Below are 22,914 nucleotides of genomic sequence, written 5' to 3'. Positions count from 1 at the left end.
AGCTTACATACCACACTGCTACAATCTGCTCACTACTTTCTCTGTATAAACTCACTCTCCTCCCTGTTGAGACCATTTGATTTATCTACCCAGTCCATACTTTCTCCATTTCCTTTCCTCACTTTTTGTTTCATACAATCCAATTTCTGGTTCTGCCCCCGCCCCAAACTCCAATCTCTGGCCCCCCGCCCTGTACAGCTCTTCTCCCCCCAACAATCACTTCATCAATTCTCAACCCCTCATTCCCCTAATTCACCAATTCTTAATCCTTGTCCACAAATGAATCAATTCTAGGCTCTTCCTCCCCCAGACAATTCAATTCTTGCCCCCTTTTCTAATCTAATACTTCAGTGCTCTGCCCCTGACCTTCATTTCTCAGCCTCCCTTCAGTTCAGTGCCATACAAAATATCCCCCAACACATCAGTGCAATACATAATGCCCTCCTCCAAATCTCTGTAGCTCAGCTCATGTGCCAGTTCAATATAATTCCAACCCCCAACTTTCCCATTTCATTACAGTCTCCCTCCACCCTCTTCAGCCGTATCATTCTCAGTTCCCTTCTATCATTTCTTAGACCCCTCCCCATGCTCCACCAACTCATCAAATTTTGGCCTCCTCTCTCATGTGACAATTCATGTCTGGGATCTTCATACCTCTGAACAGTCATCTCCTTCACTGCTTTGTGGTTGCCCACTCTTAGCGTCTCCTAGGCTATGTCAGTCACCACCTCAGGGCCCAGCCCTAACTTCCTGAGGTATTGGAGGATATTGTGATAAGGAAGTTGCTTCTCTCTCGCTCCATGGCAACTATCCTCTTGGCCCCAAGGCAGGAGAAGGGCTGGGGAAGAGGCGAGCCCCCTGCCAGTCAGGACGGAAAAGACTTTGCCAGTGCACCAGCCTTCTACCTTCTTAGCAGAAAGAAGGGTGACTGAAAAGGGTGACTGGGGAGGGAGGAAAGGAGCAGGGAGTGGGAGGGGGACTCTGAGGGGCAATGAGTGGGAAGGAGCAGGAGCATGAGAGGATGATGCGAGGGGTGGGAAGGCGCAGTAAGAAGCAGGACGACAGTGGGGGAGAGGCAGGACTCCAGAGGGAGGCACTGGTCTCTGTTGATCAGTCTTTTATGCTGCGCAAATAGCTGGTTTAGCCAGTATTTCTTTGCAGATCCATCCCCTATGGACAAAAAAAATCAGCCCAAAGTAAGGGGAAGCAGCTCAAGAGGGCTAGGCACCGGATGATGCTTAATATGCTCAATTGTGGCTTCTTTTCCCCATCTGCATCACACAGGGCACAAGACTGGAGTGGCTTAAAACATTTTTTTAAAATGAAAAATGGACTGACTAGCTAATGTGATACAAAAAGTAACTAACACAGACAAAAAAAAAATCATGCAGGAAGCCGAGCGGACACTGAGTAAGCACAGCCTGCATTGCACCTTGGGTAGTCAGATGAAAATAAAAGGAGTTTGGGGCCTTGGACCCCTGCATGAAGGGACAGCAGTTCCCAATGGACACTGCTAGAGATAAGGTTCCAAATTCCTGGGCCAGAAAACATGCGTATCCAAGAGTAGGCCACCATCTGGACAATTTTCAAAGGAGTACCCTTAGTTTCTGACTCTCCCATAACACAAATGGAAAGCAGGAATCCGAATGCCTGTGGCTTTCTCTGTTGCAAACCACATGAACAGTTATGTTGTGGTTGCAGTATAGACTGTCCATGCTAATCCCCACATGACCAATGCATGGCAGTTATTCATAAAAAGACAAGGGAAGACTTTAATCTATGGATTATCTGGGCATTTGGCTAAAGTGATCCCAAAATACATAAAACTCTTCAGTTCCTGCTTCTGACTGGAACAATAGAGGCGTTTTTTTTCAAACCTTTTGGGGTACAAACGATTTCTGCAATATGCTGGTTGTTCCTATCACTGTGGTAATCTCATTGTGCTCAAACACTCCACGTAGAGCACCAACGCCTGTGTTTCAAATGAAATATGGACCTGCTAAGTAACAAGCCTCTGAAGTAAATTAGAAGCACGGTAATAGATTTGTAGGCTGCTGAATGTACCCCAACGTACCATCCAGAAGCTTCTAGATATTTTCAGTCACATCATACAGGACTGCCCTAAGCAAGGTACCTACTTCCAGGGAATAAAAGGAGACTCAATTTGTGTTTGCAATTGGGATTGATTTATTGTTACCAGTCCAAATTTGGCCTTCCTTTGGGGAGGATGTGTGTGGAAAATTGAGAGGTGTAGTGCCAGGAGTGCCCAACTTGTAGCCAGAGGCTGTTTACTGTATTTGCTTCTCAACTGCAATGGTCCAAATGTAGCCCATGAGGAAAAAATAGTAGAATGGATACCAGAGTGGAATTATACCTGGGGTATCACATGATGTCTATCATCTGCTTCGCATAATTCAGCAGCTCTAACAAATTTACCATGTAAAGCGATTGCCTTTGTTTGAGACCTGGGAGTTAAGGGCAAACCAGCTTTAGAGCTTAGCAGTTAGTGTTGCCACAGCCGTCAAGCCTCCAATCTACTGCCTTCTTTCTAGTATCTAGTCTCCTGAAACTATATGTACAGGCTATCCCTGATGCTATGCCACTGCATTCCATTCATATAGCCCCACCAAATATAATCAATTGCCTATTTAGCAACATCCAGTGTACCAGTGTGACTACTGCTGAGTGTATAATAAGTGCCATTTTGCAATGGCTAGAAGTGTAGTTGATTCCTCTGAAGATATGCTGCTATTTTACACAACAATCAAATGCATACTCTCAATAGATTGAATCGTGGATTTGTTTTACCACAGGCTATTCCAAATCAGCACAAGCAGCAAAAGCCTCATTGTTGCGTCCCTGTGTTATTTGCCTAGTGCCTAGTTCCTGGGTGGAGGGGCCAGTATAGTAGCTAAGATGTTCACTTTGCGGGGGGGGGGGGGGGGGGGGGGAGAAGGAAAATTGCCTTTCACAGGACATGATTAGGCCTCGGAATAGTAGCAGCTTTAGCGCGCACATACCCTACAACATACATGCAAAAGTGTTGCTTTTTTGGGAAAAAATAATTTCCGTTGTAAATTAGAATTTCTTTAGGCTAGTGATCATTAGAAAGCACCAGCAGATGACATGGGGCTGCAGAAAGATGTCCTCTTAAAACACTAAATGGAAAATGGTACCTTTATATTCATTTGCAGTGCAAGATCTTGTGTGAATTGTATATACAGTGCAGCCATTAAAAGGGCAGCCTTTGGCAGTTAGTGGCTCAGTTTCTCATCTTTAAAATGAGGACAATACTTTCTTTCGCCTGCTCTAGCATATCTTGTCTATATTGTAAGCTCTTTGGGGACATGGACTGTCTTATGTATCTGTACAGTTCCTAGCACAAGGGAAACACAATAGGACATCTAGATGCTAATTATTAAAAATAATTGCATTTTATTGAAGTAAAATACCTTGAAAATACCTATGTTATAGGAATCATACACTGAGTTGACTGGTGGTAAAGAGTTGAGCTTCTTTCCTCTAAGAAGTCAAGCGACAGCGGGGAAATAATGGAACATTTCATCCCCATCAAGCAGTGAGAGGGAGGGGGTATGGGTAGAGGCAGGATGGGCTGTTTCAACCACAGGCTATGGAGCTACTCAGCATGCAAGCAACCAGAATGGGGAGAAAGAAAGGAACTGCCTAGATCATTGCACAAATCAGTGACATGTTTGAAGCATGAGGGAAGCTGGTGTGAAGGATTCTGTAATGTGGAGTCAGAATTTAAAAAAGCAATGAATTTTTGCTTGTGGGAAAGAAAGAGGTGAAGATCACTGAACCAGACAATGCTGCTTTCCTTTATTCCAGAAGAAAGCCCCACTCTAGCTTCAGGAAACAGACATGCTAATACCAAAACAAAGCACAAACATGAGTCTTGGTAAATTATTTTTAAAAATCCTTTTTAATGAAGAAATAATTCCATTCCAAAATATAGACACACAATTAAATAGTTTATTCACTTCAAAATATAACATGTCCCCAGTAGGTTCCAACACACACACACACAAAACAATACTTAACAGCAATACAAAAAACCCATACAATAGTTCTGTTACAATAACAATGAATAGTGTGAAATCTTTAGTGTCTCTACATCTGTCTCAAGTGGTGTCAAGTACAGTAGTTTAAAAATGTCTTACAGTTGTTAGCCTCAAGATGTAACTCTTCATACATTTTTGGTTCAAAGATAAAAATGCCCTTTCTCATCAGGACACAGTGGAGTGCTTGTTGTTCATGGCTCCTTCTGCTGAATTGAACCAATGTGATTGCAGCAACCTGAGGTTGCAATATTTACAAGGTCTATCTACAATAATTGCCAAGAACTAATAAGGATGGGAGAAGATGACTAAAAGTAAAGGCAGACACCTGTGCTAAATAATGATTCAACAATTTGGCTCATGCATATAAGAAAATACATATATCACAACAAAGGCCACACACCTTATTATGCAGGTTAGTTAACATTACTACTTACAGATAACCTATTCTCCTCCTCAACTTTCAACATTCAAGAACCCTATTTATCGTCACATCCCTGTGTCCTGATTGCAAACTACTGAGTAGTCCTTCCCTCCAGTGACAGTCAACCACTCAGGGAGTTTTGACTGCTGTGGTTGGGCATTTGTAGTTAGAAAAGGCTAGTACTGGGGACCATTTCTGTAACTTTGTTTAATGACCATAAGTCACAACCAAAATAATATCTGACAAACAGTCAAAGACCAACTATGCTAAAATGTAGCCAGCTTTACCACTGGGGAAAAAAAGAAGCAGCTTAAATTAGAGATTTGGAGAGCCAACTAAAAAGTGCTTCATCTCAGAGCTCTAAAATAGAAGAGGTCACCTAGAACTCTGTTTGGGTTGCCTTGCTAACACCAGCCTGACAGAAAACTGGTTGGTTTGTCAACATTTTTCATTGTATTAATCCTGGAGCCCTGGCAATGGATTTATACTATTGCACTTACTTTCAGCATGATGATGATGTGTACATAGACATGAGAGTTACGTAAGGTAGTTAATCTAGATGCCGTTAAACGTAACATAGGTTGTTGAATCAGTCAGCCATGGCACGTAGTTGTGTGCTAGCTCACTTTGTCTGTGTTCAGGAAATGCTTGACTTGAATCCTGAGCTGACAGCACTGGCTGTAACTTCACTGTAGTAGTATTCAGGGTTGAGTGCTAGGCACTAGTGGAGGGCTCACCCATTCCTGAGAAGAGGCTGTAGGAGACATATGCCATCATAGGTATGGTGCCTACCTTTTCAGGCTGGCCTATACCACAGAAGCAAAGACCAGTGATTGGGAGGAGTGGGGGGAAGCCTACGTGAAGATAGCTGGTTGCAGGAGTGTCAATTTGGGTATCTGAGACCAGGCTCAGATATACAAGGAGATGTGGGCAAGGGGTCTGTATAAGCAATAATACTGTATGAAAGTAAAAAAATAGCAGTAACTCTTTCATACAGATATACATTATCTAACACTCAATCTCAATGAAACAGCCATGTGACTAAAGATCGCGTACAGACATACAGCGAGTGCGTTTATTGGGACAAGCTATGGAGCAATCCAGGACACATCCTAAAATGTTACCATGAAAGAAAGGTTAGACAGACATGCTTTAACTTCTTTTACATCAGTACCTCATCATTCACTGAAGACAGACCGTGCCAGGTGTGGCCTATCTGTATGAAAACCTAGAATTTTCAGGGCTGCTAGACAGTGTCACTTGATTCCTAAGTAATGTCCTATGTGAGATATTACCAGCTATTTCACTTCAAACTCTGGTCAAAACTACATTTAGGATAATAGTAAGGGCAAGGCAAGCACTGTACAACTAACATTTTCAATTTGTTATCCTGCATGATCGAAAAGGCCCACTTTCTCTCATAATTCTCCCCTGGGTAAGATAAAAAGAGTTACTAGCAGAGACAATACTCTAGTTCTGTAACCCTATGCCTGTTCTTTCAAAAACAACAACTCTGTTTTCCTTGTGCATTTCACTGATTGCTAAGTCTCCATTCAGCTCCGAGAGTCTCACTACACATTTCCAAGAACGCATGCAGAACATCTGGTGGCTGGCTAAGGCAATACACATTTGGAAATGAAAGGAAACAATTGAAAGCGCACTTTAAGCCTATATATTTAAAGCTGAAGGCCTCAAAAATAACATGATGGGGAGGGGAAAATACGGAAAGAGCCGATTTGTTGAACACATGTTTACTAAAGCTAAAACATCAGTGAAACAATACCATGGAAGATTATACATAACTTCAGTCAGTTTAGGGATCTTATGGCACCTGTGGTTTATAAACAGCTTTAGTAACGAGTATTTCAAAACATAGTTCACAGTTTTAAGAAGATCTGTGCTGATTTAAAAACTAGAGATTCTATATAATTTGAATGTTGCCTTTTGTATATGATATCTATTTGGAAAAAAAATATTTACACTAACTTCTATGGCTGATTTGTTAGATTACTTTGAAAGAAAACATTCCTAAGTTACACGTTAGCCCTAAATTAGAGGGGGTTTTTAGTGCATTTTGTACAAGTCTTTTATGTAAAAGACTTTTAAACAAATTGCAAACATAGTCTGGTACTTTGCTTTTGGGCTACTAAATATATACACTCAGGAGTATAATCATTCAGTGTTAAATGCATCATTGTAGCTTTTTTATTTCTTCTGTGAAAGAAAAATGTACAGTGTATAGTAAACTGTTCTACTAAAATCTTGAAGTATTCAGAAATCAAATTGAAATCTATAAACAGTATTAATATTGTCATTGTAAACTGAATAGGTTCAACATTGTGTGCAAAGGGTTTACATGTTTTGTTGATACTGCTATTATTTGTAACAGCAGCACACATTTCAGCCTGCTTTCTTCATCGGTAATGAGCCATGTTACAGAAGATGTAGCTAATATAAGTTAGCTTTAAACAAAAGTCTTTTTTCTCAAAACACACACCTACAAACTACAACTCTTAGAACAAAAGTACTGTGCTACAGTCCTCGGAAATTAGTTAGTCATTTGATTTTTTTGTCAAGAGATGCTGCACTTGTTGGTTCCATTCTTCTGTGAAGTTTGCAGCCAGGTTTTCTTCGTCATCAGTTCGAATGCAGCTCTCCTCATCGTCAGTTCTTACATAGCTTTCGTTGTCTGTCTGACTGCAGCTTGCCTGCTAAACAATATTTAGGAGAACTTTTAAAAGGGAAAGTTGTCTTAAAACACATACACGCAAACATTTCAAACAAACTCGTCACATGCTGCATTATCAAGAAAACAAAAAGCCACCCAATTCTCTTGGTTACAACTTAGGTATTAAAGGTGAAACCCACTAGATCTATGTAAACCTCAACTATTCAAGGTCTATGCAGGTGAAATTACAGAGGAGTTGGAATCCACTCCCACAAAACAGGGACAGAATTTAGGACTGCTCTGCACTCTTCCAGCTCTGGTGGATATGAGTAGTGGCCTGAAACCTTCTGCGCTATTTATACAGGGTACTGGGGCAAGTGTAATGGCATAAACACAGATCTCTTGATGCTCCCATTTCCTGCTCCAAGGTGTAGCCCTCCATGCTGGCTGGGCTGGTGTGGAGATAATTTCTACTGTGCGCAGAAGGTGCAAATACTCATGTGTGCAGCCACTCGGCTAGCAGCACCTCCCTTGACAGCCCCCACATGGGAATTTAAGCAGGGTGGAGAACATTGCACTGGACCTACACACTCAGGTGAATTTCATCTTATGGGTGTAAAAGTTGATCTGCAGAGAATGTAGCTAGCTCAAAAATAATTCTGGATTGTACCTCTCTTAAGCAGGATGCTCCTCTTTGATGAGTGCTTTCATATCCTGCACAATCAATGGCATCCTGTGTTTCTAGAATTGGATGCTTCCAAGTTTTATTCAGTGATGGAAAACTATTGATGTTCCAAGGTGTATCTGAGGAACTAGTTTTGGGCAACACAGGGAACACGTTCTTTTGATATATTCTTCCTGGGGAGCATAGTTCTCTCTTCCTTTTTATACCTCCCCACTTCAAAGTTAAAGGGATTATGGTTTATCTTATCCTCTTTCCCTGAAATATTTAGTACAGTCAAATTACCTGCAGTATGGGACGGCAATGTATGGACAATGGATCCTTTTCTATTATATCAGGCTAAAACTTGGAGTGGAAGAGGGCAGTTATCTGAATTTGTTTAAACCTCAAAGATTCAATTTGCAGTTTAGGTTGGTTCTTATTTAGGTAATTTTAAGGATATATAAATATAGCTACAGCTCATAGTTTTTGATGGCATCATTATACTCCACAAGAGCAAAGTATGAGTGATGTGTGAGGCAGCCAGAACATTAAGATCCATTTATAGCATTGTATATAATTCAGTTTTTTTTAATTTACTGTACACACTCTATGCCTTAGATGAATATTTGTGGGTGTGAGGAGGGGTTATTATAGATTTCCAGGATGCTTCTTTTTGTTCCAGACCTGGCATTGGGATGAAGAGATGGTTGTATACAAGAAATGAGTGCCACTGAATTACAGAATTATAAATACATTGAAGGGTTCTACTAATGACATAATCAATCACAAGTTGAAGCTCAAGTGATTAGTAATGGCGGAGTCCCCTTCCCCCCCAGGATTTATAACTTCAACCACAGTTTATTTCCTGTTGTAATATAATTTAATGATTAAAATATCCTAGTATTCATGCAACATTAAAGTTGAAAAATCATGCACTGAAAGTTAAGGTCGCTCCTCCAAAGTTAATTTGGCCACATTGCACATCTGACATTTTTATGTTATATACTACTAATAAAGAATAATACATTAAGAGTCAGATTAAAGAGAAAAAGAAAATATCACACATGTGGTCTGTAGCTCAGTTAATATAGCAGGATGGGAATAACCTAACTTTTGAAATTTATTACATAGTGAGAGCTTGATTTTTTTCAAACTTAATGTTCCATGTAATGCTATTTTTATATTTAATGTGCCTTTTTAGAATAATATATAAGCCTTGAACTATTTGGCTTTGGGATCCTACAAGTTTTGCCAGCAGAACACATAAGTAAAGCTAAATGCAATTTTTTTTGGCAAGTATTACATTTGCTGAGAGAGTTACATTTTTCAGGGCCCCGAAACTATTTGCAAGGTCGGGTCAAATTCGACATAGTTCTGGCTGAAAAAAATCTGAAAACAAACATTTCACAAATGTCAAAATGACTTGTTCTTACCTTTCTTTTTTTTTTTTTTTTTTTTTCAAATCAACATTTCCTTTGGCAATGTCATTTATGTTGATTCAAATCAACAATTGAAATGTTTCATTTAATTGTTTTTTGTTTTTCTTTGTTTTGATGAGAAAAACTAAATTTTTCAGTTTGGTTCAAAGCAACCGTCCCCCTACCCCATTTCTCCCCCCTCCCCCCCGGTTCAGGCACCAAACCAAAAAAATCAATTATTTGCTCAGCTCTACATGTAAGTGTATTGGTTCTGGACCCATGCTTAAGACTCCTTAGCACAGTGGCACTCTGACCCACAGACAAGTGTGGCAGACGCACTTAAAAATGCACAAAGGAAGAGAGAAGTCTCCTAATCTTGGTGGCTTTAAATAGAGCTGATTTAATTGTACACATCCTTCAATGATTTTTTTTTCTTCATAGGATTCATAGATTCTAAGGCCAGAAGGGACCATTGAGATTGTCTACTCTGACCTCCTGTATAACCCCGGCCATAGGACTTCGCTGAATTAATTCCTGTTTGAACTAGAACATATTTTTAGAGAAACATCCAATCTTGATTTCAAATGGAGAATCCACCACAATCCTTGGTAAATTGTGCCAATGGCTAATTATCCTCTGTTAAAAATTTGTGCCTTAGGTCCAGTCTGAATTTGTGTAGCTTCAACTTCAAGCCATCAGATGTTATTATGCCTTTATCTACTAGACTGAAGAGCTCTCTATTATCAAATTTCTGTTCCCCAGGTAGGCACTTATAGACTGTGATCAAGTTACCCTTGAACTGTCTCTTTGATAACCTTAATAGACTGACTCTTTCAGTCTATCACTGTCACTGGACCTATTAAGTTTGTGGATCTAAAGCTACTTGGCTTGTGGAGCTTACAAGCTCTATTGAGTTCCAGTGGAGTAAGGTGTCCTAAACAAATATACTGTTAATCAAAACATCATTACAATGGATCTGAAAAAAATTTATACAAAACAATCTAGTGTGCATGTGTGATGTTTCTGACTTTAAACATTCATAAAATAAAACTACTGAACTTTCTTCCCACTTATCTTGCTTTAAAGTCTCACAGAGATCTAAAAGCAAGACATGTTTTGTCATTTCTAGCTTCACTCCTTTTTTGAGTTGAGTGTAATATGCCTGGATGGAACATATGGACAAATTGTTCCTTTCACATTCATAATTTAGGGCCTGATTAAGCCCACTGAAGTCAAAGGAAAATACTCCCATTGACATCAATGGGTGTTGGATTTGGCTGTCAACTATAGCAGAGAAGTAAAATGCAAATAAAAATAATTTAAAGTGAGACTTAATAAAGAATCCCCTTCTCCCTGTACTCTCCTACATGCTAGTAACTTAAGCATGGCTTTCAGGAGCTTTACACACCTTACAATTGTTTTAAAAACAATAAGCATTAATTGAAAAATGAACTGGATGTGCCATGGCATCACCAACAAAGATATTGCTTTAAAAAGTACAATAAGTTGAAGTTCACATGGGACCACACTCGCGCCACAAGTTACCCCTCTTTAATATGTCACACCTGCATTCAGTAGTGGCCTGCTTCTGTTCCCATTGATGTCATTGGCAAAAGTCCCCTGGCAGCTATGGGAACCAGATTAAGCCTAAACTCTATATTAAGTAAAATAACTTAAAATTTTTTATGCTCAGACAATTTAAAGTTTATTTTTAGTTTCATCTAGTGAAAGCTGAAACCACTTTTCACCTTGTGCTTAGACAGTGTTAGTCTGTTGCTCCATTAATTTATAATTTTTTCATATATATATGAAAAATAATCGCCACTTATTTTAATATGAAAAACTTAAATTGAAAACATGATTACATTATATTTTATATGTTACAAGAACCCACTTGCTCTCTTGAGACTGCATTTGTTATATTTATACCAGATGTTTTCAGGATCACTTCCAGAGACTTTCCTGTAGGATTATTCCAAAATGCAAATAGGATATAATAATTTTAAATAATAATGATGAAGTATATAGCTTAATAAATCAGGAAACAAATGGAGTTCTGTGACAGTCTGTCAATCATATAATTGTATTAATGTCTATATTGCACTGGTCTGACTTGCCCTCTCATTCTTCTTAATAAACTTCATTTTATAAGAGCAGTTCCAGGGGATTATTGTTTTGGGGTAGGAAAAATCACTTGGCCTTCCAACTAACACCTGTGCAATACAATGCTGATAGTATTTCTATACACAATTTGTTGGCTAATACGATCTCTAAAAATAACTGCTTTTTATAGTCAACAGCAGGGGTTCCCAAGAAATAGAAATGCAGATCTGCTATAGTTATGCAGTTGGCAGGACTCAAGATGGTGTTTTAACCACTGCAGCCTGTATACATTGTATGGGGTTTCTCTTTCCAAAGTGATGAAATATTAATAACAAATAAAGTACAAAGGATACATTGTTTTTCCCTGAAGTAAATGGGCTTGAGTACTATGGATTCTATCCACTACTTGAGGGGGCTATTTTAGATTGTATCACACAATCCTGTGCAGATGTGGCATCGATGAAACAGAGTTTGCTGTTTTAGGATAAAAGTATAGGGTGAAATCCTGACTCCAGTGAAGTCAGCGGTAGTTTTGCCATCGCCTTCAATGAGGCCAAGTTTTCCCTCGGAGGATGGAATTTTCTAAATGCTCAGTGTTGGCCTAACTGCTCCCACTGAGGTCAACAGGTGTTTTACTGTAGACTACAATAGAAGTAGAGTTAAGTCAACACAGAGTGCTTTCAAAAGTCCCACCCATAATGTGCTGCGCTAACTTCAAATGTTTTGGAAAAGATCCAAGAGATGAGTTGCTAACTGAACCTTCCGAGCCCACCAACCAGGGTGGGGATGCACATTTTCAGATAATCTGTACTTTTGTGTAACTTGGCTTTTCTTACAACAGTATCTTAGGCTAGGTCTACACTACAGCGGGGGGTCGACCTAAGATACGCAACTTCAGCTACGTGAATAGCGTAGCTGAAGTGGCGTATTTTAGGTCGACTTACCTGGCTGTGAGAACGGCGGCAAGTCGACCGCTGCCGCGCCGCAGTCGACTCTGCTACCGCCTCTTGCCGCGGTGGATTTCCGGAGTCGATGGTAGAGCCATCAAGGATCGATTTTATCGCGTCTTCACTAGACGCGGTAAGTCGATCCCCGATAGATCGATTGCTACCCGCCGGATCGGCGGGTAGTGAAGACGTGCCCTTAGCCTTGGTGTTTCTAGCTGGAAGCAGAAAGTGCAGAGGTTTGCTAAAGTTAAAATATTAAAAGAAGTTACCTGAACTTTTTAAAACAAACAAATAAATAATTAAAAAATTTAAAAAAGTTTTACCTGAATTTGGTAAATCAGATAATTTCTTACTTTATCAGCATGTTTCACCCACTATCATTTTAATTTATAATAATGTATATAAAAGCATATGCTACATGAACATTTGAACTCTATATACTTCTATAGACATTCATTATTGCAGCGTGATCTGTTTTCATATTCTAGTAACTTGACTGGTAACTAACAATTCTAGTATGTTGAAAAAAGAAAATGTTTCTATAGCTGCTCACTTTCCAGGCACATATCAAGGCTGCTGAGGAGGTGAGTATAACCTGATGGGGGTATGTAAAAGGAAAATAGGAAAATGTGTTGTGTATACTTATTCAGTGTTGTGATATTTTGTGGGATTGCTGTTTGTTTTTTGTCCCACTGATGGCTTTCAACACGAGTATTTGAGAGAGGGCTTTAAAAAAAAAAATAGCAGCTTTTAATTCCCATCCCCCAAAGTGCTTTACAAACAAAGGCCCAAATTCTAGCATCAGTTACAGGTATATCATTCCTAATAAACTCACAGGGAATTGCACACCAGTAGCTGAGGGCCAAATTTTGCCATCAAACTGATATAAACAAGAAGTACTTTGCCAATTACTAAAATGCAGCCTCCTCTCGGATGAAACACAGCAGCCACTTAACAGTTCACATCAACACTACTTGGAACAGAAAGAGAAGATGATACCATATACATTTGAAACTCTAGATGGGATTTAAATAGTGAAAATCTATTTCATCGTGTTAGAATTTGTCTAGGAAGCCTAGTTTCATAACAAACTCCTGCTAGAGGTGGCATGGTCACTGGTTTTACTTCTCATCTGCAAATGGCTCCACCAGCAAGGCAAAATACTCCTTAATGCCATACTGGGGCACTGGCTAAGCTCAAAAGTGATAAACTGTACTTCATTGGTGATGATGGGTACTTAGTGATAGCGGTAGGTAATGGGATTTGATACATGAGTACTAACTATCCATCTTAAGCACTTATATGGCACCATAGGTGCCAACTCCACGGGTGCTCCAGGCTGGTGCACCCATGGAAAAAAATAGTGGGTGCTCAGCACCCACCAGTGGGTCCCTCCTCCGCTTCCCGCCTACCGGAGATCAGGTGTTCAGTGGTGTGCAGGAGGCACTGGGGGGGGGAAGGAGAAGGGAAAGAGGAGGAGCAGGGGCAGGAAGAGGCAGAGCAAGGGCGGGGCTGGGCAACGTGTCAGGGGGGACATCCCCAGATGCTGGGGAGTGAAAGGGCCGGGGGTGGGGAGGGAGAGGGACCAGGAGCAAAAGTGGCGGGATCAGCTCCTTCTGGCTGCTGGGACACTGCTCGGCAGTGTGGCAGGCTGGCGGCTGGCTGAGAGAGCCTGGCTGGGGAGGCAGCTTCCGCTCCCCGCCCAGGCTCAGGTGCTAGGAACCAGGGTGAGCGAGCCGGAGCCCCCACAACCCCTGGGACGATTCCGGCTTGTTCAGCAGCAGTCCCCGGCAGCTGAGCCTGGGCAGGGAGTGGAAGCTGCCTCCCCAGCCAGGCTCTCTCAGCCAGCTGCTGGGCTGCAGAGCAGTGATCGGGAGGGGCCAGTGTTAGAAGCAGCTCTCTCCCACTGCCCACCGCGGCTCCCTCACGCCAGGGAGAGTGCCAGAACGTGCTGGGGGGCCAGGTGCAGGTAACATGCAGCGGGGACAGCGTGGTGGCCCTGGGCTGGGCATGGGGGGGTTGGCGTGGGGAGGGGAACACGTGACTGGTCACATGACCTCCCCTTTAGATAGTGCCCCCTCAGTATGGGGCGGTACCAGTCGTCTATGGTGGGGCGCGCTCGAGGGAGGGGGCAGAACAGGGTGGGAAGAGGCAGGGCCTTGGGGGAAGGGGTGGGGTCAGGGTGGGGCACCACCCTCCCCGGGACATCAGAAAGTCGTCACCTGTGTATGGTACCCATTCCTGAAGTATCTCACAATTTGTAATGCATTTATCTACACAACACCCCAGTGAGTCAGGGAAGTACACAGGGGGAACTGAGGCACAGAGCAGGGAATTGAACCCGTCTCCTGAATTCCAAACTAGCGTCCTAAACACTGGATCATTCTCTCTCTCTCATGGCCACTTAATCATTGTCATTGATAGCTAAGAAGACCATTTGCCCTCCTGCGTAACAGAGTAAGGTAATAAAATAAAAGTGTGTGTGTGGGGATGATCCTCAGGACTTTGACCAAACTTTTGATGGCTTATTAGGCATGGTTTAGAGATAATTCATGCTTGGATGTCTGGAAATAAGCAAGGGAGGAAACAGCATCATCATGCGTGCACATGAAGTAGAAGGCGCAGTGTATCTGAATTACAAGTTACCAGTTGAAAAGATTCTCCTATATTAAGGTAATACTTACTTGAGAGGAGAGTGATAGGAGGATATTGCACTCAACCTTGCAAACTGACCTGTAGATAACAAAGGACATAAAACAAGAAGATGACAAGTTAAGCCAGTGAGCAGCCAGGCCAGTGTATTATTTGGAATAAAGCCATGCACAAGAGAGGAAATAAGAGAGAAAATAATGGGGACAGGAAATGAGACTAAGGAAAACTGTCTCATACAATACATTCAGCAAGAAACTATAAGACCATATCTGCTAACTGACATAGGAGGGTAAGCGCTGTTAGCGTTTAGGTTTGTGCATTAAATGTGTTCCTCCTGATAACACTTATTATTTGCTACATGCTTAAGAGGAAGCAGAAAAAGATGAGGCTTTTGAGGCTTCTTGTCACAGACTCTCTCATGTACCATGCATTTTGCTGCTGCCACATAGCAGAAAAGCACTCTCTTTGCTGACAATCTGGTTTCATTCTAGTGTCTAAGAGTTTCATTTGCAAAAGCTTGCTTGAAGGTCACACAGACCAAAAACACTGGGTACTGTCCCATCATCTCCTATGCAATAAGAAGTCTACATGTCCATCTAAAACTACTGCTTTTACATATAGTGAGACAGAGAAATACATGTAATATCATTCTTGAACCAACAAAGGATACTATAAGCCTAGTAGCAGTAATTTTCTTATCAGATTTTTTCAGTTGACAGTTGTATTATGAGAGCAACTACAGCCATCATTTGTTTTAGGCTATCTAGTCAAATGAGAAACTTTTATGAACATGATCAGTAAGAAATACCATATTAAATTCTAGAGGCTGGATTCAAACTACACAATTCTTCCCACCACCATTCCCTGGAACACTTGAAAAATAAATTTACTGGCTTTTTCTTCTTTCTTTATAAATAAAGATAAAGCTAGCTCTATGTTCTTTGACTTTAAAGACTATTCAGGGATATCAGTGGAAAAATATCTTGAATAATGAAATACTATGCATTAAATCCAAATCAGAGAAGAGAGCCAAGGCCTCATCAGATGTTCTAGTGCAGGGGTAGGCAACCTATGGCACGCGTGTCGAAGGCGGCACGCAAGCTGATTTTCAGTGGCACTCACACTGCCCAGGTCCTGGCCACCGGTCCAGGGGGATCTGCATTTTAATTTAATTTTAAATGAAGCTTCTTAAGCATTGTAAAAACCTTATTTACTTTACATAAAACAATAGTTTAATTATATATTATAGACTTATAGAAAGAGACTTTCTAAAAATGTTAAAATGTATTACCGTGAAACCTTAAATTAAAGTGAATAAATGAAGACTTGGCACACCACTTCTGAAAGGTTGCCGACCCCTGTTCTAGTGACTCAAAAGGACATAACCTTGCTAACTCTTATTCATCCTAGCAGCTCTTACTCAAGTAGTCCCAATGGCACCATTCATGTTAGTAAGGGCTACTAACACAGTTGAAGGTTTGCATACTAGGAGCCACAGTCATCAATTGAAAATGTTTCCTAGTAAACAAATATTTTCTGTTATCAAATAATTTCTGAGTAGAACTCTACAGCTTAGCGGCAAAGTGTTAAGTTTCCTCAGGAAAAAGTTAACAGACTGAACTCTTCTTCTGGGATGAATATTTCATATCACCCAATTTAATCATTTTTAAAAAAGTTTGTTCTTTCCTGTTTTTAATGTCTATTTTTCCCCAAGTGGAAACAAGCCAGGTGTAATATTCACCCTTTGTGAAATCCTGCCCCAGTGAAGTTTTCCATTGACTTCAATGGGGCCAGGGTTTAACGTGTTGTCTTTCTGGGGCTATTTTGGACTACAACAGAAAAGCCAACTTTGGAGGAAGCAACAATACTGAAAGGTATCTACCAAAATTTCTCTCTCCCGCCTCACAAATAATGGCTGTAATTCTGCACACTTAATTTTATGCATTTGCGTAATCCCATTGTAATTAGTGTGACTATTCATGTAAGTTTAAAAACATGTATTTGTTAATGGAGATGTGCTGCAGGGTACTAATATTGGCCCTGATCCTGCACTGAACTCTATAGTCAGATCATTACACTGTTCCCTTTATTGAAAAAATGGAGCGTCAGTAGAAGTAGAGAAATTAATGACATAATGCTTGGCCAATGTCATTGTTAAGGTATTCCTGCTACATAATAAATCATTGCTTTCCATGTTCTAACTCAGCAGTAGCAGTTCCACTTACTCAGCAGAAACCTAAGGACTGCCCCCTTTTGTCATTTGTTATCTTGGGTAAAAACACTGGCACAACATTGAGGTGTTGCCCATTGTTGCCATATTGAGATTTGCATAGCAAGGATGAGGACGAAATGTCATTGCGTCCTCAAAGACCATCACAATGAAATGACTTTCTGTGAGCTACCATAGTCTTGTACAGCAGATTTATGTAAAAACTATGATAGTCACCTGAAATTCAAAACCAATGGCAACCTTGATGTGAGCGAATAGACATTTTAAACTCTGGCTCACTCTGATTTTTACATCTGGATGATCAGAGGAGGAGTAACTTAAAACAGGCACTGATCTCTTGCACCATGCAAACGTGCACATCATTTACTAGGCAGGCAATTTGAGAGTCCAAACGTGCAGGGCCAGTTGGCTTGAAATCCCTTGCAGCTCTTGAAGCTACAGGTGCACTTTGCTAATCACCAGGTCACTTATTCACAAGCCAAGTCTCCCAGGCTGAGTCCTCACTGCCCTATTTCACCAGATGCAGCAGTTGGAGCTTTGAGATATCATGTGACCCACTCCAGACCCTTTCCCCCATCCCAGATTATGACAAAAACATCCTATTTTAAAAGGACTGGTTAAGTGGCTCCCATCCCCTAACATGGAGAGAACATTATTAAACAAAAAACTGAGCTCAACATGCAATACCGTCTCTACAATACAAAGCATTCTTGTGTGAGTGGCTTGGTAGAAATTGATTGGCAGTGGCAATTATGAAGGATTAGCTAATGACCTTGTGAAGGTTAATGTCAGCCTTAAGCAAGTCAATTGATGAGCTCTTTCTGAGCACTTTGTGTGTGCGTTTGTGTGTGTGAGATCTATCTGTCTGTCTAGGGGAGGCATGAGAGGGGAGAGTTTTGAGAATTTGGAGTTTTAAAATCTGGAAGCACCAGCCACTGACAAGAAATTGCAGATGGTGGGTTACTGCAGCACAATATCCTTTTTAAGCCAAGGGACTATTCGGTGGTTTCCTTTCTTACCTGGTAGGCTTCATCCTGCAGCTTTTGTTTCAGATATTCCTCCATCTTGAGCTCATTTTCCAGCTGGCGGACAGAGTCATTTTCATAGTTCTCATCATCTGCTCTAACATAGGGGTCTCCATCTTCTGTAACCCTAAAGACAATTATTAATAAATAGCCTCCTAAGACGAATTACATTCAATGTTAAAAGAACTTCCCTATTTTAATGAAAACTGAGCGGAAAGCAGGATCTGTGTTTTCAACTCCATGTCCATTTTCTTGAAGTTATTTTTATTTTTGCAGCCCTTCCTCAATTCCCACCTCTGCAGTGATTTAGCACCCATGAAAGAGATTAAGGGACATGCCCTACTAAATGTGCATTCACAGTCCAGTCATGCTTCCATTGAAGTCAATGACAAAAATTCTCAAAAGCTTCCTTGAGAGTAAGATTTGGCTCTAAGGATCTGATCCAAAGCCTACTGGAGTCAATGGAAAGACTCCCATTGACTTCAGTCGATTTCGGATCGGGCCCTAAATTAGAGTTCATTGAAAAGTTTCTGATGAAACATGCCATTTCATTGACGCCAAAACATTTCTTGAAGACATACTGATTTCAAAGAAGGTTTAGATGGGATGGGTGAGACAGAGAAAGAGAGACTCTTTTGATCTGAAAATGGAAGTTTCAATACAACTCTAACTTCTGAAAACCTTTGAAAGGCTTTCTTTTCATTCCACATTGCAACAAAAACAAATGTTGAAACCTTGAAAGTTGTCGTAAAACAGAATTGTCATCTTTCAGCCAGCTCTATGTTAAATCATTAAAATTTGCCAGCCGTACTCTAGCAAAACTTCACAAATAAAAAGGCTCAGCTGCTGAATTTCCTAATGGAAATCCAGTAAGGTCACTTCTTATTATGGGCTCACAAAAGTCTTAGATTGGAATCAAGAGTACCAACTGATCACGTCTTGCCCCGACTCCTTTAGCTTAGAGAGATCATTATTATTGTATAGGCAAAGAGCCTCCCCCCGGTTAGATTTAGTTATATTACTGGGGGGAAATATGTACATGCACATTCTTATAATAATTTCAATACAAAATGAATTAAAAAAATAGAGAAGGTACCCACATGTCACTGCGAATGGTGCCAGTGGCAGCTGCACTGTGAATATATCCTGGCTTCCGGGCATGGATTTGTGCAAGGAAAGCCTTTTCAGAAGTCGGTGATGGAACAAGATCATCAAAATGAGTCCGTCCAAACTCAGAATCCACATTACTCTCCGTCTCGCTGCCCATCTCTGTGAGCCACAAAAGGTGATTATGGCTACATTTAATTTTCACATGTGCTAGTAGGCTTGGTTCATTTATCTAAATATTCTCCTGTTTCTCCAAGTTAGAATTCCAGTATCTCTCAATTGTGAATACACCAGTATGTTTCAGGCAACATCAGGACCGGTGCATCCACTAGGCAGCCGCCTAGGGCGCCAAGATTTGAGGGCGCCAAAAAGCGGTGCCCAAAATGTCTAGGATGCTCACCCGGCGCCAGCTAAATGTGTAAACCTCTTCCCGCCGCTGTGCGAGGGGGCGCTGCGGCTTTGAGCAGCTCCGGCCGGCCGGGAAGTGATGTCATTCCTCCTCCAGCCACTGGGGGCACTGCGCTGCTCCCTGCTGCTCTGGCTCTTCCCCAGGGCCCCGCCCCTACTCAGCCCCGCCCTGCCCCCACTCCCCTGAGCTCTGCTGTAGGGCCAGGGCTGCACTCACCGGCGGCAGGAAGTACAGAGACCTGGCCCCAGCCACGCCGCCGGTGAGTGCTGGGGGGTGGTTCCACCCTGCCCCCCAAGCCAGCCCCGACCCCTCGGAGGCCTGCCCCCCCACGGAAGCCGGGCTCCTCCCCCCGCTCCTGCCTCCCCCATGGAGGCCTGGGGCACCCACCCCCCCGCGGGCGGGGGCTGCGTAGGGCTCCAGAATATCTAGGGATGGCCCTGGTACCTGCCACCCTGCCCTCAGCCAGCCCCGCACCCCCTGCCCTGCCTGCAGCCAGCCCCGCACCCCCACCTCCATCCAACCCCTGCAGCACCCCCCTCCCCGAAGCCAGCCAGCCCCATACCCCCCGTCTCCAGCCAACCCCGCACCCCATCTCCAACCAGCTCCGCATCCCCTGCCCGAAGCCAGCCAGCCCCACACCCCCGTCTCCAACCAGCTCCGCAGCCCCTGCCCTGCCCCACCCCTCCGTCTCCAGCCAACCCCATACCCCATCTCCAACCAGCTCCGCATCCCCTGCCCTGCCCGAAGCCAGCCAGCCCCACCCCCCATTCTCCAGCCAGCCCCTGCCGCACCCCCCTGCCCCAAGCCAACCAGCCCCACAACCCCGTCTCCAGCCAACCCCGCACCCCATCTCCAACCAGCTCCACATCCCCTGCCCTGCCCGAAGCCAGCCAGCCCTACACCCCCCCGTCTCCAGGCAACCCCTGCCGCACCCCCCTGCCCCAAGCCAGCCAGCCCCACACCCCCGTCTCCAACCAGCTCCGCAGCCCCTGCCCTGCCCCAAGCCAGCCAGCCCCATCCCCCATCTCCAGCCAGCCCCTGCCGCACCCCCCTGCCCCAAGCCAGCCAGCCCCACAACCCTGTCTCCAGCCAACCCCGCACCCCATCTCCAACCAGCTCCGCATCCCCTGCCCTGCCCGAAGCCAGCCAGCCCTACACCTCCCGTCTCCAGCCAACCCCTGCCGCACCCCACTGCCCCAAGCCAGCCAGCCCCACACTCTGTCAGATTATTCATTTATTTTCATTAAATATGTAGTCTAAATAATGAAATTAATAAATTTTCAAGCCGAATATGTATTAATTCTAATGAACAATGCCATATTATGCAGTATTCATTTTTGAAAGTTTATAATAAGCAATGCTCCGCGGGGAGGGGTGGGGGTGGGAGGCGCAAGGTGGAAGTTTTGCGTAGGGTGCCAAATATCCTTGCACCGGCCCTGGGCAACATGGATGCAGTGGCCATATGTTCTCTCTCTATTTGCAGAGCCACCTCTTGTTTCTGTGGCAGTACAGCATAATAGAGCCTCTGCAGACATTTGCATATGTTGCTAAAAAGGACACCACAGTATATGCCATTTGGCACAGCTAGAAATCTAGACTCAGGAGAACTTGAATATTGCACATCAGGATACAGGTGCATTGTTGTGCTACTGACACCTTTTTAAAAATAATTACATATGATAGTATTTACAGATGCACCAAAATGTTATATTCTGAAAAAAAATTCTAAGCTTTAATTGCACCTGGATGTCTGTAGCTTTCAAAATTACCACTTTTAGGTTTTCTTTCCATAAAATACAAAAATATCCAGAACTCCATTTAGGTGTTTTTTCCTCAGCTCCCTTTTATTTATTTTTAAATATATGTTAAATGACTGTACCGTGATCATGCTCTTAAGCCTCACGCACCTGAGTTTAGCTCTTTCACCAGAGAAGACATGGTATTGGTAATTGAATCTGCTGCCACTAGTAAGTCATTTCTTAAATTTCGCCTTGTGCCTGAGGCAGGAAAAAGAAAAAAAACACAAAGCTAAGATTTTTCTCAAAGGACAAATTATGGCTTTGTGTATGAAGTAGTTTTAACTTTATACTAAGTTGCCAACATAATAATTTCAAGGAGTCAAGTCCTTCCAAAGGGACACATGCAAAACTGATATGCAGAACAGCTTCGTTTTCTTACACTGCATGCAGCAGCAGCTCAACATCATGCTTCATTTATTCACAATGCCAGAAACTTGGAAGTTATTAATTACAATCAAACTCACATTAGTGTGGTGACACTAGGAGACCAGGGCTAATAGATGAAATGTCTGGGGGAAGTGGACTGAAGTTATTTCTCCCTAAGTTTCCATGGCTCTGTTTAATGACTCTTATTGTATAAATATGGTCATCGTTGAAGAAACATGGTTGATTTTATTAGGTCTTTGTGACAGTGTACCCCATAAGGCTTTATGGGGAGGGGGTGCTTATAAATGTATGTATGACATAACTGGAATATGTTTTGTGCTGCCTGTGCCAGGTAACATATCTCCGTAAAGGTTATGGTCTACTATATCTATTCATCCTATTTGTACATATATATATCATTTTCTACTTGAGGTTAAGAATATGGGCTGTATGCTTGCTTGGTTTCTAAGTAAGCTTTGGGAGGCATTTGGTCAGCTTCTTTAGGAAGGAATTCGCCAGGTTAAGTACCTGATCAGGGAACAATGCATCTTGGAATGCTCCAATCCACATAAGAAGTCTTCCTGGAGACATGCAAGATTCCATGTGGGCAATGGCTTCAGCCTGTAAAGACTGAGTCATGCAGGGACATGTGACTTGCCCAGGTGACTCCAGAACTCCATCTTGGAGCTGGACTTTGCATAGGAGGGAGGAAGGGGGTCTCCTCCCACAAGAGAGAGTCTATTTAACCCTGGGGGAGACCCCTCCATTTGGTCTTCAGCTGGCTAAAGAAGGAGCCTCTCCAACCCCCCAGGATGCTTGAAGGAAACTGAAACAAAAGACAGTAACTACAGGGGTGTGAGAGATTGCTGGACCCAGGCTAAAGGGAGATTAGCCTGTAAAAGGGAGCATTCTGGAACTGGTGAGGAAATTATCTGTATTTAGTTTGATTAGGCATAGATTTGCGCATTTTATTTTGTTTTGCTTGTGACTTACTTTGTTCTGTCTGTTACTACTTTGAACCAC

The 22,914-nt window shown here is 42.4% G+C and overlaps 1 protein-coding gene across 12 annotated transcripts in view; it reads right to left on the bottom strand.

Moving 5' to 3' along the window:
• Nucleotides 1-5,954: 5,954 nt before the first annotated feature.
• The window catches only part of DTNA (dystrobrevin alpha), a 229,987-nt gene continuing 213,027 nt past the window's right edge, over nt 5,955-22,914 (bottom strand). For 10 of the 12 annotated variants that reach the window (XM_026661892.1, XM_026661871.1, XM_026661896.1 and 7 more), the window contains 5 exons: nt 21,634-21,723; nt 19,311-19,479; nt 18,205-18,337; nt 14,988-15,036; nt 7,127-7,214 (listed from right to left, as the gene is read on the bottom strand). In XM_026661892.1, the coding sequence (XP_026517677.1) occupies nt 15,019-15,036; nt 18,205-18,337; nt 19,311-19,479; nt 21,634-21,723 (410 nt within the window). In that variant the 3' untranslated portion in view covers nt 7,127-7,214; nt 14,988-15,018. Of the gene's footprint in view, nt 7,215-14,987; nt 15,037-18,204; nt 18,338-19,310; nt 19,480-21,633; nt 21,724-22,914 lie in introns of all 12 variants that reach the window. The other 2 variants (XM_026661878.1, XM_026661918.2) reach the window with 2 other exon arrangements.

This window comes from Terrapene carolina, unplaced genomic scaffold, assembly GCF_002925995.2.
Source record: "Terrapene carolina triunguis isolate 2854851 unplaced genomic scaffold, T_m_triunguis-2.0 Scaffold58, whole genome shotgun sequence".
Taxonomy (NCBI): Eukaryota; Metazoa; Chordata; order Testudines; family Emydidae; genus Terrapene; species Terrapene triunguis.
Note: the sequence above shows the minus strand (reverse complement) of the source record. Positions and strands in the feature narration are given on the sequence as shown.